This window comes from Struthio camelus, chromosome 6 (assembly GCF_040807025.1).
Source record: "Struthio camelus isolate bStrCam1 chromosome 6, bStrCam1.hap1, whole genome shotgun sequence".
NCBI classification, from domain to species: Eukaryota; Metazoa; Chordata; class Aves; order Struthioniformes; family Struthionidae; genus Struthio; species Struthio camelus.
The window spans coordinates 3,635,541-3,653,008 of NC_090947.1; the positions used below are offsets into that span (position 1 = coordinate 3,635,541).

The window sequence follows — 17,468 nt, forward strand, 5'->3', positions numbered from 1 at the left end:
GTTGAGATGATACACTTAGACTTAGTGTAGAGAGCATATCTATTCTATAGTGTGTTCATTTCCAGTATTCTTGAATTTATACCATTTAGCCAGACTCCGTGTGTTTAATGTTAAACTATCAATCTCGAGTTTGTGAATTTTGATCTGAAGTACCTAACATGACGTTTTGGGCAACTGGCCGATAAATACCATTGTACTGATTCTGTGAATGTTGTCCACTTTTACAGATGCCTTTGTAAATAGCCAGGAATGGACACTAAGCCGATCTGTACCGGAGCTCAAAGTGGTGAGTTTATATTTACTTTCATCTCTGAAAACATTCTCAATGTTCTGTGCAAGTGTGAAAACCTTCTAAGGTTTGTTAAACTTTGGGGAGAAAAACGTAGATAGTAATTTTTTTGCAGTGAAAAGTTTTCTCCAACGAAACTATCTTTATGAAGTTTATGCATCTCTTTTTTCTTAAGCATGCTTTAAAAGTCTACTGTTCTGTTTCAACTTGTTTGCTTAGTTGAGCCAGCTTCCTTGTGCGCTCTTCCGAGTAGAGAGATCTGACACATGGGGGTGGGGGGAGAATTGGCAGGTGATCTCTACAGCTGTATATAATATCTAAAGCTCTTTTTTTCTCCTTGTAATAATTTTCATTTTTATTTCAAGGACCAAATGCCTTTTCTCCAGTTTTTTAAAGAATTTTAAGTGAACATTCTGTCTGGGGATTTGTTTGGACTTTGTTTGTTTGTATATCTCAGGATTTTTTTTGTCACACTGAATAAAAATGGAATGTTTGGAAGGTTAGTTTAGCCAGTCAAAAACTACATTTGAGTATAAGAATTAACAGTGGCTTAACAGTTGCTTACACTAGCTTTTCCTTGGCTAAGTTTATTCATGTGTAAGTAGAGGAAAAGGCAAAAGGATCACAGAGATAGGGTTGAGGGGATTTCCTGCAGTTGCTGTTTTAGAAGTTATGAACATAGAGGCTGGCAGTATGGTCTGAAACCTCTTATTAGTGGTTATTAAATGGGCAGCTTGTCGAGCCAGCAGCACGAAGTTACTGAGCTCAGATCATTATGATGTTCACCATATGGAAGTCCACATTCAATTAAATAGTGTCAATTTATAAAAATCTGTGGAACAACTATAGTATCCAAGATACAGTACTTGGTAATACCTTTGGAAGGAGTCTGTGTCTGCTCCAGATGGTCATAAGATTGCAGATCACCTTTTCCTTAAATCGCTTCTGTTGACCTAACGTAACTGTAAGAGCTGCTCTGATTCAAACATCCATTCCTCAGATGGGTGGCAAAGTGAACTGGACAAAACCATAGCAATTTAAGAATGGACAGCTGGGGCCATGCTTCATTAGTCCAATTTTCATGTGGTAAACTTCTTTTTCCAAATCTGAGTTGATGATAGTGTTTAAGGAGATGAGAGAAAGCATGGGTCAAACTTAACATGACAGGCACTTATCAGAATGGCATTTAAATTGTGGCAGCTTCCTGATAACTAGAGTTGTGTTTCTGTTTTGGTTTCAGCAGTGCACAAGGTTAGTAGAAGAGAAATAGAGTAGTCAAAGGATAGAACTACATAATACAAGATAGGTCTGATTCAGTTTAGCTAAAGGTGTAATTTGGAAGAGGTGTTTGCAGAAAGTGTGTCAAACAAGAAAATACTAGGCGTGTAGGACTGGAAGGTATTGGTTCCATATGGGCTACTGCAGTCACAGTTAAAGTTGGTGGGAATCTGCACAGGGTTCCCTTCTTCATCCTGTCGCCTTCCTAGCCATACCAAGCGCAGCACCCAGTAATAAATTTAAGGCTTGTCGATGAGAGCAAAGCTGCAATTATTGTATGTTGTAATACAGAACACAAATCAGTGCAGAGCGTTAGGTAAAACTTCAAGAAATGATCTTGAGGTATGGTTGTTTCTTGTGATACCAAGGTTACGTGATGTGAGTACTTTTGTCTTGGGTGTCTTGCCCCTCCTGTTGTGTGAACCAGTGGTATGAACATAAACTTTTGAGCAGCTGCTGTAAAGAATTGATTTTAAGTGGTCAGCCTCAAGCTTACTGTCCAAGGCTTCAATTTATACAGTCCTGGATAAAAGCAGAACTCTTACCATTGCAAATAGAATAATTTGATTATACCACTGCAAATTATTGAAACTAATAGTGCCAGCTGTGGCGGTGAACTTGTGCTCCAGCAGGAAGGGCAGACTAGGAGGTCCATCCAAAAATCTACTTTCTTTGCTATCAGTGTGTCCTTGAGGAGGAGTCGGTGCCCGTGTGGAGGAGTCATGCCTGTGTCATTCACCTCTGGCTGAGGAAGTAAAGGGCCGTATTTAAAAGCCAAACCTGTTTCTTGTGCCACAGCAGTGTCGTCATATTCGCCACTAAGGATAATTGTGGGTGCGTTGCTTCAGCTTGTGGCTGTGTGTCGGGGAAGCATGGGGAGCACGGAGCACTTGCCTGTGTTAAGTGCGGTAACACAGATGGGGAAAGGAGACTTAATGTTGCAAATTTATGAAACTGCACTTGCTTTAGCCGCTTGAGCGGGCTGCGCTTTACAGGAAAAGATGGTTAGTAGCTCAGTGGGAGAGAGAGTCTTCTCTGTAGAATCTGGGCAGCCCTTAAACTGAGGATAATGTGTTATTTTTGTGGTGGCTGTTGCTATATCTTTATGCTCTACAGAAGTATAAAGGGAATTGAAATGAGCTTTGGGAGAACAAACAAAATACTTAGGGTTGCAATAAGAAAACCGATGGATATATTTTCCAACATACTTTCTCAAAAGAATGCTAGTCCTTTCCCTCTGTCCCTTTTTTTCATAGTACATGTTGGGCTTGATTTATTTCAGGCTTTCAGAAGCATATGCCTTTCCGCTAGTTAAGTACTACCATAGCAGAGTGCTTTACTTACTGAGACTTCTATTACTATGGCCGAGAGTATGTTAGGCCAGGTGGGTGAGAGCAGTTTCTTGGGTCACAGTGATATTCCTGCCTTCCTTTTATTGAGATGTAAAATAAATAATGTTAGGGTTTTTTTTTTTTCATTTTTTTTGTAAGCAGTAGCAATCTGCCTGGAGCAACTGGCTATGTTGTTCAATGCTATCAGACGACTTCAGCTGCTGGCCTGTTTAAAAAAATAAAAATAAACAATCTCAACAGGAGAGCTTGTGTCAGTGGGCTGGCCTGCATGATGCGTGCATCAGCTGTCGCTGGTCAGGAGGCTTGGTGAGATTGATGCCTCTGCAGGGTCTGGGCCTGGGGAGCTTCGTGGTGCTTCAGAGCTGACAGTGACTGGACTGATCAAATAGGGTCTTTCTGCAACTGTAGCAATGTAAAAATACCAGGGCCATGTTAGGCAGAATGAACAGGAGGTCTTTTTGTCCAAAAACTTTCAATTTATTTCTTCAAAACATGTGCACAGTATGCGCAGTCAGGACTGTGTGCTAGATAGCTTTCAATTTTATCAAGCCGTTATGTGCTTATATAAAAAGGCTTTAGCAGGATATGGGCAGAGTATTTGTGGGTTTTGGTTTGGTTTTTAAGCATGTCTCACACATGAACAAATGATTCCAAGGCATGTGTTGTAGCCTTGTGAGCTGAATTTTCCAGCTTCTAAACTGGTTTACAATGATGTTTTGGGATATTTTTGGTCCGTAGCACTCTTGTAATAACTTTGTGCATTTCATCTGTTAATTTTTGCTATCCATAAAATTAGAAATGGCTCAAAATGTTTCTGTATAAAAAATGGGAGGCAGGAATACAGCTGATCTGAAAATACACTGGGGTGCTTGCCATGCTGTGTGGAATCATCCTTAAAACAAGTATTAATCCTGATAGACACACTTCTTGGTACTAGAAATCAGATTTTTTTTTTTTTCAGTGGGAAGTCTATCGCTCCTAGTTTTCAGCGCTTAATAGCAGTCTACCTCTGAGCAGTGACACTGCATCCACATCATCACTGGATGAAAGAAGGCTGGTCATGCTGGTAGAAAAGAGATGGTTGGCTTGTCTCTTCAGATGCCAGCACTGAGTTGAGGACCTTTTAAGAAATCCTCTGCCTAACCACGTGAGAAGAGGAGGTAGAAGTCTTGTAAAAGCTTTCTGAAATCATTGTCTAGCAAAAAAGTGAAGCAATGCTACTGAGCTGGTCAATTTTGAGGAGATTTACTTTGGATTTGTGTCTTTTGTGAGAAGTTAGCATTAATACTCTAACACAAAACTGACAGTAGGCTCATGTTTTTTCATGTTTATTTTTATCTTATTTTAAGCTTCTGAAGTCCTGTTGTTAGTTGAGTGGATAGGTCGAATCTGTGATTTAAAAAAATAAATCTAGGAACCTCGCTATTAAGGAACAGGTGAATATTCTCACCTGTTCAGTCCTGCATGGTCTTTAAAACTCCAATACTTTTGATTCTCAACCTGGAGACAACTTGTGAAAATGAGTAAAAGGAGAAAAAGGGAAGGAAGCATACTGCTTTTCTTTAAGGGCTGTACATGTCATATATGGCAATGGCTTTCATGTTTCCTGAAAGAAGAAAGCTCTAGTTGTACTGCATGCGTCAGTGAAGTGGTTTCTTAATTGAGATCCACATCTCGCTGCTCCTGTTCATGGCTTTCGGCATCAGTCTGTAGCATTATGTGGAAATGGCAAGCTCTCCTGGTCAGGCAGCTCTGTCGTCCTGGAGGTCTGTAAGGAGCAACATCCTGGAGAATCCTAAGTGCTGTAAAATAACAAATGCTCCTGTGGTCTTTGGGATACTCAAGGGGAAAAAATGATTTCTCAGACAATGTCTTTCAAATATTTGGAGCCTCTGATTAGATACAGTAGCTACGTCCTTTGCCTGTGGCTAGGTAGCGTATGCTCCCTCTGGAGCTGGAGTTGTTGCTTTTTGTTGTTCCTGACAGTTTTCTCCTATGACTGGTTACATTTTTGGCACTGGTATGATGTAAAATAGCATTTTACATCAGCACATCCTACGTGCAGGACTCCAGTTATTTGTAAGTGACCATTTAACCATCTACTATAAATGAGTTTGTCTAACTGGGTGGTTTTATCTCCTGGTTTAATGATTTCCCCCTGCCCCCACCGCTCCTTGCCCCTATGGCTGTGTTGTTTCTGCACTGATGGTGACATAACAGGTCTGAAACACAGCTTCACTATGTTGTTTCCAGTGGTCTAGAGCTACTGTTCCTAAAGTGAAAATACGAGGTCCTCTTCCCTACCGTTATTTTCTTAGTGAAACCCATACAAAGTTGGCTTGTTTTCTAATTCTTCAGTAATTACGTTACTCAAAGGGCCTTAGCCTGATCGCAGACTATTTATCTGCAGGGGAGACAACTGAAGTGGTGTGTTTAATCTACTGATTTAGAGATGAGACTTTCGGTTTCCTTGCTGTTTTTGGTCCAGGCTATCATAGTATAGAGCTGATGGGGGAAGCTTGCCTGCAAAGATGGGGCTCAGCCCCTACTGAGGGATGAACCTGCCTGCTGTAGGGAATATAGCGTACTGCTGGGCTTGTCGCTGAAGAAAACGAGGCAACTAGCGAGCAATTAAGTTGATCTCTTTTTGCAAATTGGAAATCGTGTAGAAGTAAACCCAATACCTATGGTGTACTCTTTGCGCCTTGGCCAGTTCAATTAAAAAAATGTTAAATGAGTGATTGCACGCTAAATCTTACCGTTCTGGTGCTCGTGAATCCTGAAGGGTAAAAAATAGGCCCTGCTGCAGAAGGGCAAGAAGGGACAAGTACCCTGCCGTAGTGAGGCCTTGTGTGGACAGGGAGAGGGGATCCATTTTGTGATGAGAAGGGAAGGTGTGAAAAGACCTCGCTCTTACTCATCGAACTTCATGTGTCATGGTCATGTTGGCTTGGGAACCATGGAGTGTTAATCGAACGTTTTACATATTTAGAGAAAGGTATGAGCAGACGAACTTATTCTGGTTTACCAGTGTGTAACGGGAGGGAAGCTCATTGAAGAGGCTGCTTGATGTTTTGGGGTTAAAGGACATACATTAGGGACAGTATTATTTTCCCATAGCTCACCCTTCACTTGATGTCTAAACATTGGAGAAAGCTAAAATGAAGTTGCGCTTAAGTCAGGCATTCAGAATGGAAATAACAAGAGTTGGATGGCTGTGCAGTATTGCCTTAGCTTTTGCTTTTCTTTGTACGCGTTTACTGTCCAAAATTCACATTATCTTCTGAATACAGAAATGAATTTCTGTATAGATTTTTCTTTAGAGCTTGTCATTTAATTTTTCAGTGACACACAAGATATTTCCCAATGTACCTATGAGAAGAGAGATCATGAAAATGCAGGTGTTTGGAACAGAAGTTTCACTTCTAATATTATGTGCTCCAAATGAAATACTTAGAACCAAAATGTGCTGGAAACTAAATATAGCACAGGATTTCAGCCAGCCTGCAAGTTATGAACCTCAATGATATCTTAAATTTTTAGCAGGCAGATATTCTTATCGTGAAGTAAAGATCTTGGATGATTTCGGAATTTCAGTGGCGAAAGTTTGTAGTGTCGCAGTTGTGCTTATAATTTATAGCTGCCCTAGGATAAGTTACTTGTTCAGTAGCCTTGAAAGGTAAAGTAGATCTGGTTGATTAGATTTTGTCATGGCCTGGCCCAAATGAAACTCTCACGGATTTCTGGAGAGCGTGTCTGGTGTCAGTGGTGTCTGAGAAGACAAGGATGGTCATCTGAGAGCTGGCATTTGCCTCTCTGGTATCTTGCACTTACTTATTTTATTAGATGTAGACATCTCGGCATATACTAGCATGGCCTGTAATTCCTCTTAAATTAGATTAAAAGCTTCCAGGATGCTGTTTAAACGCTCTTCTAAGTCAGCTTACATAGAAGCCTAATAAACAGATGTCTGTTGTCCAACTGCTTGGACTGTGACTTCCTCCTTGTTTATGTGGGCCTGTTCTTTGTTGATTGCAGATGCGCTTACAGTGGTTTCTTCTACTTAGTATGATTTCCTTCATTATAAACTATTTCATGGCCGTTCAAGTTCTTCCCTGCTAACCTGAACAGAAAGAGGATGAAACCTCATGTAGTATGAGCCAGACTTGCACATCAGCCCCCACCCCTTGAAAGCAGCAGCCCCACAAAACATGAAATCAGCAAATCTTCAAGTCTTTAGCATTTGAGCACCTTTGGGAAGAGACTTCTTCTGGTGCTGAGCTACATTCTACCTCTTCTGACCTCCTTTAAAAGAAACACTAGCAGTCAGGTCAACAGAGAAAAATCATGTATGCTTGAAGACGGTTTGCTTATACCTGATTGTCAGTTTATACAAATGTCCCTGAGACAGATGTTTGGGCATGGAGTGCAGACAATTTGAGTCGAAAGCTTGTTGGAAAGTCAGCTTGTAAAGTAAGAGACTAATGAGCTGTAAAGGACATGCTAAAATCTGTATTTGTATAGCCACATATATCACATGTGTGTTTAGAGAGTCAGTGTGAATCACAAGATGGATACCGTACAGAGAGAGGTTCTAATAGCAGTATTTAGTGATGTGTTTATATCATTGTATTTTCCAGTTAAGAGATGGTAAGGCTGCTCTGAGCTTGGGTTTTCTTCCTTGAAATCTATATATTGCCTAATGTTCCCAAGTAACATTAAAAGTGAGATGAACAAAGGAATTCTGGTAACATAAACTGATTTTGGTTTAGTAGTTTTGTCATGTATATTCTCTGCTGTAACCTTAGATTTTTGGACAGGTACTCTTGTCTGTTAGCATATTTTGAGGTTTTTCTCCTGTCTTGGTTTCTTCAAGCGCAGAGAAGATTGTGTGTGTGTGTGTGTGTGTGTGTGTTTTTGAATCTGCTGTTTTTTATGGGGATTAACTGCAGTTTAATTTCTTTTTCTTTCTTTTTTTTTCCAGGGGATTGTGGGTAACCTAGCAAGTGGCAAGTCTGCACTTGTACACCGGTATCTGACTGGCACATATGTCCAGGAGGAGTCGCCTGAAGGTATGTGGATATGGAAATTATTATTAGCATGCTGATTTCACTAATTTTCTCATAGATTGCACCCTTATTTGTTCTAAATCATGCAGAAATGAATTAGTGAAGAATCAGTTTTGCTTTTTCACTTTTAATAGAGAACTGTGCTTTTCCTTTAACGGTCTCCAGACTGCAGCTAAGTACAGGCGATGAGTATAACCATACCTTTTTCATAACTGTTTAGCATCCTTAAATGCTTTCCCATCCGTTATTTGTCCACGTGGGAAGCTTTCCTAGTCATGTACTGAGAAAAGTTTACTATCCTGAGTAGTGCTACTGCTTTTAATTTGGCCGCCAAAAGCTGCGGTTATTGCATCTGGTATTGGATTTCTGCAGTGTTGGGCCCCTCATTTTGTGGTGCTGGGAAAGTTTAAAAAAAAAAAAAAAAAAAAAACTAAAAACTTTGGAAGCCTAAACTAGATATCAATTGTTTCTTGTTTAATTTACAATATCTTTGGTCTTGAACTGTTAAAAAATGTTTTTATGCCACAAAAAATTAGTTTATACATGAAAATATTGCAGCGTTTAACATTAATCCAAACTTACAGCTTGAAATCAAAAAAAAAATCATAGAACCTTACTGAGGTGTATCTTACACTAAATACTTTCTTGATTTTTTTTTTTTTTATTTATTCTCCTTATGAACTTTTAAATCCATCTCTGAGACACTGAATTTCTGGTTCCTTCTTTTCCTTACTGGCTGTTCCATTCTTTGCAGATATGGATGCAGGTAACTATACATTCTCTTCATGGCAGCTCTTGTCTTGTTTTGAAGAGACAGAAGGCACAGTTTTTGTACTATAGCATTTTCCCCTTGTTACGTGTATCATCTTGATTTGTTTCCTTTTGATTTCAAGTCTTCAGTACATCTCACTGTTTGTTGTCTCTTGCTGTAGTTGTCTTTTCTTTAGTAGTATGTAGCTTCATGCATCTATGGTAACATTTGTTTCTAATTAACTCTTATCAAAGGAAGCTATTAAGCATAGTACTTGACATCTTAACAATTTTTTTAAAAATGAAAATGGGAGGAGAAGAAAAGGGATGGACAAGACTGTTCTTGTGTAGTTGCAGTAGCAGTGAAGTCCTCCAGTTCATAACCTCATGGTAAATGTTTTTGCTTCTCTGTAACTGCTGTGGGATGATAATTGGGGGTGCTGACAACTGCATGTTGATTTGACTATTCAGTGCAAAAGGATAATTTGCTGATCTGATGGAGAAGGTGATGGTAGATCACGTTTATGCCTGCTGCTTCTCTATGCTGATAGCAAGAAATAAAAATACAGTATGCATATCAATTAAATACACCAAGTCTTCAGAAGAAATAATCACTGTCTCTACTGATCGCCTTTCCCCCTTGCCCCATGAACAGAAAATATTTTGTTTCTTCTTGTGAGACTTGAACGTCTTGATTATTCACAGGGTTAACAGTACTCTCCTCCTATACTATGAATATTTTACATGATGTTCCTTGGGCGTGTTGCCATCTGTCCCCTTTGTCTTCAAGATTTTTTATTGACGGTGCTTGAGTGACATTCAGACTGCTTATCCTGGAAGAATTAGGTTACCAAAGCAGTGTCAAATCATTTCTTTGCACATAAGTGTAGCTGACAAGCTTCACTAATGACACCATTCCATTTCATTAATAGTAGAAAAAACAGGAATAATTAAGAGCTCTAATTCACCTTGTAAGGGATAGGGTCAAGATTTCCAATCAAGTTTGTAGTAAGGAAATCAACTCATATAATTTATCCTTGGTAGATATCCATAGAAGTGTTTTATGGTAGTGTTTTATTTCAGCATAAGTCTGTACCATGTCATTCTGTAGAAACTGGGGCACTAGTACAGATGGCTCTGTTGCATTGGTGGACCTTGCGATGTGACGTTCTCTGTGGGAATGCAGCTTTCTAGAAAGGCAGGCTATATGTAAATTCTGGATACAACATTTATGTCAGAGACCAATGCAGATCTTCGTCTTGTCCTTTTTGAGGTCAAAACGTGCTGGCTTTATTCAGTCAGATAGCATGCCAGGTATTGAAATCTCAGCTGCTTGACTAGTTTAGAAAAAAATACTGACTGACTCTGGCTTACTAGCAGCAAAACTTTGATCAGTTTGTATTTATCAGGCATCATATAATCAGTATCTAATTGGAAAGTGATTGATGCCCGCTTCATGTGGGAATGGTGATTACAACCAGAGACTACTGTTTCTGCTATCCTTTGCCTTCTAAATTGCTACAATTACCATGAAACCTGCCCTGAGTTAGACAAGTACCAGATCTCCCTTTAGGCCTTTGAGGTAGCTTCAGCACTCCGGTAAATGAATCTTAAGCGTATACAGATGGTTTCATGTTTCCTTCAACTCTTTTCTTTAAGACAATACATTCTTCTTGCTGCTTCTCCACGCCATGCTGCTCCCCAAGAGGAGGAATTGTATAACATCAAAATGTAAAACAAGTTTTCTTCATACTTATTTGGCCAGACTTTTATATCTGGTCAGAATTATTTTGAGGCTCTAGTAACATTTTAATGTGAAAACTTTTGTTTTCTCGTGGAACGAGATAAGTCACGCTTGGGGAGAAAACAGATTTTTAGACTCTTCCCTTCGCATACTTAACATGCATTTGGCTTTACTCCTGTAGGATGCATTTTTAAATCAGATGTATTTTGATGTATGAAAAGAAATGATTTATTGCCTTAAAACATCCTGCGTTCTCAATTGTCTAAGACTTGCAGTTTTTTACTGTAATGATAGCAGAAGGTGATTGCAAATCGCTTCAAGTATTCTCTTTTACATCTTCTGAAAACCTCCCAAGTGACTAGAAGAAAAATAGCTACTAAGCAGTCATTGATGTGGTGGTTTTTTTCTGTTGTTTTTAGGGTTTTCTTTTTTAATGTAGCTGAAATAAATGCAGTAGCTCTACAAATAAGATTGCGCGTGATCTGATGTCTTTTTTCATCTGTCTAAAATTCAGTTCTGCCTGCAGGGACATAATGAAACGTGATGTGCATGGAATTTGAGTACTTTATAGACCAAGGTGAATTGAACTTCTCAACAGTAGTGCGTTTAGGGACTTTTTGATGTTTTACAGAAAGCCACAGAGGCCTGGAATAGGAATTAAGGGCCTTTGCACATCTCGCTAGTGTGTCTGTGAAGACCCTAATTGACGTAATGATTATTTCAGTATTTTTGTTGTCATTAAGGATTTATTTTATTTTTATCTAAAATATGTTAAGTCATGTTCAAGTGCTTCTGCCCAAGGTATCTCAGCTGGGATGAAAAGAGCATAGTATTTCTCTCCTACCCCATCACCAAAGTAATCTTAGAAGAGTAGAGTGGACAACTGTATGTTCGTGAATGTAAACATGAACTGCTGGAAACTGTCCAGGACGTATTTTTGTTCATGAAAAGCAAAAACAAGAGGTGAGGTCATGTTAACAAATGCCCTTAAATTGGAAGATGCAGGATGGTTGAAATGAGAGCAGAGGACAGGTTCTCTGTTCAGGAGATGGGAAGAGAAGATAGTAATACCTCTGGGTATATAGTAAAATGTAAGGTAGAAAGCTGATGCAGTAGGTATACCCAGAGCAGTTGTTTGGTAAATTTTGAAAAAGATTTAAGGCTGCAAGTCTTTAGTGCATACTTTCCTGAAACTGGAAATTACCTTTTTTTGCAGCTAGCTCTCTGAGAATCGATGTTATCTAGTGGCAATCTGCTCTATTTTGACCTTAAAATGAGGGACAAATGTTAGTAGGCTAATAACTATCTGTTTGGGTATATTTAAATGTGTGGGAGTTTTTTGTCTCCTGCAAGAGTAAAATTTTCTTGCCCTCTCAAAAGTGTAAAGCCAGTCTGGCAACCTGACCAGAGAGAGCAAATAGCTGTTACAGTCAGCGGAGATTTCATGTATCTGTGTAGAGAAACTTGTGCGGGTGATATAGATGCAAGCGTAGGATGTGCCTCTTTGTAATACAGTCTATTCCCTACCTTCTGGGTAGATAATGCTTGGTCTTCCTCTTCAGTACAGACTGCAAAAGAAAGACATTGGAAGTATTCAAAAGAGTTACTTTTAACAACATATAGGGTTTTTTTTTAATTTATTTTTTGCCTAAGGATTTTTGTTGCTGATGTGATAACGTTATTCGATTGCTTTGTTTCTTCCTTCTCCTTTTCTCTTCAACTGTAGCCCATTTTAAGGCCTGTACTCATTGGGAGAATGGGTTGTGAAGTATACATTGGGTGTTTCATTCTAGTAGGCATATCAGGATTGTGATCCCACTGATTTAAGTGAGGTGCAATGATTTGTTTAGCACTTGGATTTTGTAATGCTGCTTCTGCTGCATCCCGGATGTGTTACAAGCTCCAAGTGTTTACCAGCACCACTGGAACACTTCATCTCTCTTTGGGAGATGAGACACATCAGATTTCAAGTACAACTTACTTTCAATTAATTGTTTTATGTTTTAGGGATTACAATAAATGTCCCCCAACTCAGTGGTGCAGGATAAAGCCTTTTTTTTTTTCCCAGAAAGCTGTGATCATTTACTTTTATTTTCGTTTTCCAAACTTGACTGAAAACATTTATATTATAGCAGCCATCACCAAGTAACTTTTTGCAGCACCTACAGCGAAGAGTGTGTCACTTAGGCAACAGGCATGGTTGTGAAACTTGACATGTTTATTTAATAACTAGCAAAGTGGGAGCTGCAGCAGAATTTGACAGACTTTTCCTTCTGTAACAGAAGGATTCTTTTTCTTTTCTTCCCATGATTCATATGCAAGATGGAAATTTAACTGTACCTTCTGCGAACAGTTAGGTTATGAAATCTTTTCACAGAGGTCATTGACTATTTTTATCTAGTTAAAGCTTTTTTTCAAACCCGCAGGAAAATAGGGAAGGCTCTAGAGGCTGTATTTACTAAACAACCAAATTTTATCTTTTATGAGTAAAAGGAAAAGATCTGTTCCAGGAAAACTGTTTGTTCTGTTATCTGAGCAACTCATCTGAAACTTAAAAGGATCGCAGTGAAACTTATTCTCTGAATACATACTTATGCTTTTCTTAAAGAGAAACTTCAATCCTCTCTCAGCTGTGCTTTTCTGGAATTTCATAAAATCATTATCTTGTAAAACGTTGCACATAGCTTGTGCAGTGAGACTTTGTAAGAATTTCAAGTGCATAGTAGTTCAAAATAGCAACCTTAACCTACCAACGCAGTTCCTTTATAGAAGCTGGATGTTGCATCCATCAAAATGCTCAGGCCACAAAACACAGAAGCTGAAGTTTCCCATGTTGAATTCAGACCTGTGGTGCGGTGTTTCACAAGCTTGACGCAGCGCTGTTTTGGGCAGCTGCAGCTGAGTCCTTTTTCATCTGTGAAACCTGTATAGCTCTTGGGTACGGTAGACAGCAATGACTAAATTTAGACGTATGCGTTTCAAAATTATCTCCTTTTAGTGCCTTGTCTTCCATTTGATTATAGTAGCGCTAGCCATTCTTTTTTTTATTTCTTTAAGGTGGCATTTCACACTGATACACAGATGTGAAAGATCACCTTTGTCTTTTTTGATCATTTTGAAGTAGAGCTGCAGTTGGTTCTCTTGGGTTTTCAGAGCCTTTCAGGCTTAGCATAAAAGAGTATGTTTACGTATTCTGCAATCTCCGGTCTCCAGCCCTTCCCTCTCTTTCCTTCGCACCCCCCCGAGACTAGCAGTGTGGTCTAGAGAATTCTTTGAAAACTTCCCTGTTCTAGCAGTCAAGTTGACTGCTATTTTAACTACGGCGCAAATAAGGAACTATGTTAATTAAAGGAAGAAGTGAGGATTTGCTCTTTTCCTGGGGAGAAGGTGCTGAAGAAGCAGTTTCTCGGACGAGACTTCCCCTTTTAGGTTGTGTGCCTTGAGGGTGGAGTGATCTAAGTGAAGATGTCTTGAACGCAATGAAACTCGATTACTCAAAGGTTTTGAAGACTAATGGGTGTAGGATTTGTGCCCTTCTTGTAATAGGCTCCTCTGAAGATTTCCTACCAGATAAAACCTGTAATTTAGATTTATAGCTGTTGTTATAACTTCAGGCTCTTAATAGTATTAAAGATGACTCGTGACCCTCCAGTGTTCTTTGATTTCTGGTGCTGTTGAGCCAAGTCATTTTAGAGTGACTGTTGATGGTGGAAAGGTGTGCCTTTTGTTTTGTTTTCCGTTTTTTACTACTGGCTGTGTGTTATAGTCATAGCCATACGTTTAGTTCTTAAAAACCTTCAAGTGATATTTAAATGTTCTCAGCTTCCACATAGTGTTTCTTTCTCAGCTTGTATTGGATTTATTGTTGGGTTTTTTTCCCTTCCATTTAATCTGCTGCTGATTTTCAGGTGATGTATCAGAATGTTATATGGTGTAATAGGTAGCTGATTTTATTTGCGATGTGTGTAATTCTCGACAGACTTTTGACTCTGCTGCTGTGGCAGGCTGTCACTAGGCTTTCCGCTCCTTTTAGGAGGGATGGAGGCTTTCACTTTGAGCAATGGCAAAGTCTTGTCTGGCCTAAGTGCCTGGGTTCCACTTCCACAGTTGCTCTGAGGGCAAGTTGTACTGCAAAGAGGGCTGTTGAGCTAAGGTGGGGAGCTGCCCTGAGCAAACTCATGCGGCTTCCCCACATCCATACCCTGGTGAAGGAGGAAAAGGGGTGGAGGGAGAGCATATGAGCTTGGCTCCTCGCTCCACTGTGTTCTTGCTTTCCCTAGGAGTGAGACTTTTGTAGGTGCTTGCAAGCAGATAATTCTCTTCTTGAGGTACGACCAAGCAAAAAGACTGTGTGCTCTTTGGGATGAGGATATCTCTGTGGCTTGTGAATGTGCTCTCTGTGATCGGGGCCAGCTTTGGATGTGATATTGTAGGCATACGCTATCTGCATGAGGATGTCCTCAGCTCAGCTGGGAGCACTCCTTGAGGCTGCAACAACACGATTAAGGACAATTCCTGTTATTTGAAAGGTCTATTCCGAGATTTCCAGAAACACTAGTTTTGACAGCACTTAATAAGCTGCCACTTCTGGTGAGGCATGTCCTTTCATGTGCAAGAAGGACGAAACTATTTGTTGCAGCTAACTTTCACGGCAGTAATCTTTCAGTGACAGAAGTATGAGTTTAGAAATTTCAGTTGATGGGCTAGAGGGCCTGGAATTGTATGCTTGGCTGCCTGCAGTGAAACCTTTCAACGGACAACCTATTTTTCTTGATGCAGCTACTTTTACGACCTTGCATTTATATTTGCAGTGCTGCAGCTTGACGTTAGGTACATATACCGGGAAATCTTGCTGTGTTCGTTTTAGCGTTATTGTTCTCTCCCTCTCTTGCTCTCCCTCGCTCTCCCCCTTAGTTTTGAGCGATACTAGTTTGAAAGGTGTTCAGTCAATGGAAAATTTTCTTAACTATAAGACACAGTATGCTGCTATGAACCAACAAATGAACCAAAAAAAAAATCCCTCTGCACCTGAGATGCTAATGGCTGTTTTGTCCAGGTTTCCTTAGCAGGCCTCACTGTAATTACTTATGTTAGCTTATAGTATAATTGCAGCTAGTTAAGTCCAATTTTAACTTCAGGGTTACTATTTGCAGTGTAATACTGTAATGAAAGGACAGGTATCATAGAAGCTGGTTATAACCAAAGTAGAGGGGGGAAAAAAGCCAAGGAACCCTTGAAAGCAAAAAAAAAACCAAACAAAAACAGCTTAAACTTATACTTTTAGCAGTTATGTTTTAGGCATATCTTGCTTATGCAGTTTATGCTTTGTTTGAATGTGTGTTAGATCTGTGAAATTATGCTGGAAACAGGTGAAGCTTAACTTGTGCAAAGAAATTTTGGGCAGCTATTGGCAGGAGATTATTTATATGTTAGATTGCAAGGTAGGAGCTCTGTGAATATTTGTCCTTGGAGAGGACATGTATGTTAAACCAATTTACTTTGATTTTAAGGAATTGCAGCATGAAAGAGCTATGGCACTTAAGTTATAGAAAGTACTTTCTTGTATGGGAAGTGTTATTTCAGGCTGATGGAAACAGGTAGGTGTGTGCTAAAGCAGTATCACGTCCTGCCCGAAGAAGCTGATTGCTGCCTTTTATTGTTTGTCTCCAGCTGGCTTGAAAAAAAATAAGCTTTTAAAATTAGACTTACAGCTAAAAGTAGACTTAAGTGGGTATATTATACCCACTTATATATCATAGTGGCTACGATGTATAAGCAACTGTCTGCACCTGCTATCAATAAAATAAACCAGAAAAGTCAAGAACAAGTTTTAAAAAAAAAAGCTACCAGACATACCTAGTTTCCTGTCTTATAACTAGCTATCAAGCCTGTAAACGCACAAATGCCTTTTGTTTCACATTTTAATACTTAACTAGGTACCGCTTTTAAAGTCTTTCAACATATTCATCTTCAAGAGCTTTATTGTCTGGTTGAGCTTGCGCTTGTGACATTCGTGGCTCTATCCTCCTCAAGTTTAAATAAATCTGCGCTCTGTTAAGAGGATGCGGTGTCAGGAAGAATACTAAACGTGAGGAACAAAAGCAGCAGCGCACGAAGCACTGCGGCAGTTCAGCCTAGAAATCATTCCAAATCGTAGTCACGGGATTCGGTGTTTTGGAGCGGTTCCTGTGGGTTTTGCAACAGTAAGAATATTGCTGCAAGAGGTCTTCTGGTGCTTACAAAGTTAAAGCCCGCCACTGCGTACGAGGGATTTGAGTGAATATCAGTGTAGGTATTTCCTTGCAGCTTTCTACTGTTTTTTGCCGCCCGCACCCCCCCCCCCCCCCCCCCGCTTTAAACTCCCCGCTTTAAACTATCAGAAATATTTTTTCACAAGAACGTAACATGGACAAAAGGGCGTACTTGCAGCATATGTAATCTCCAGCTTTTTGTGTTCATTGCCAGCTTTTTTTGTGGTGATGTTGATGGCAGATGAAAATGTCATTATGCTCATTTGATGGATGTCTAATATTTTGTTAGAGGAGTAGTTTTGGAGGTGAGTATTCCTTTGCATAGGGCTCAGGTGCTTCACCACTTCATAAGAAAATCGGCTGAGATGTTCCAGAATTTTGAAAATTCAAGGTAGAGCCCTTATACAGTGTTGCATCTCAAACCTCTTCATTGCATTTAAAAATTGCATGGCTTGGGGTTGTGCTTCTCAAGGCAGGCGACTCCATTCTTTCAACGGTGCATGTTTAAAGTGGCAGGCATTATTCTGGTGTATTTGGTAAAAGTAAGTGTGATGCTTTAAATATGAATACTTTTGTCTTTAAGCGCTAAACGTGAAGATCTGCGTGATAACAGATAGGAAGGTACCAATTAACGCTTCATCTTTTTGATTTGTCACAGCAGAAGCAACTAGAGAGCTTTCATTAAGGTGTACTACCTTGATATAATTTAGTTTTGGGTTCCGTACCAACATGAAA

General features: G+C 39.6%; 1 protein-coding gene across 11 annotated transcripts in view; it reads left to right on the forward strand.

The window, feature by feature from the left end:
* Positions 1-17,468, forward strand: part of AGAP1 (ArfGAP with GTPase domain, ankyrin repeat and PH domain 1) — a 403,925-nt gene that overhangs the window by 133,772 nt on the left and 252,685 nt on the right. For all 11 annotated transcript variants that reach the window (XM_068947772.1, XM_068947774.1, XM_068947773.1 and 8 more), the window contains exons 2-3: positions 228-286; positions 7,904-7,991. In XM_068947772.1, the coding sequence (XP_068803873.1) occupies positions 228-286; positions 7,904-7,991 (147 nt within the window). The remainder of the gene's footprint in view (positions 1-227; positions 287-7,903; positions 7,992-17,468) is intronic.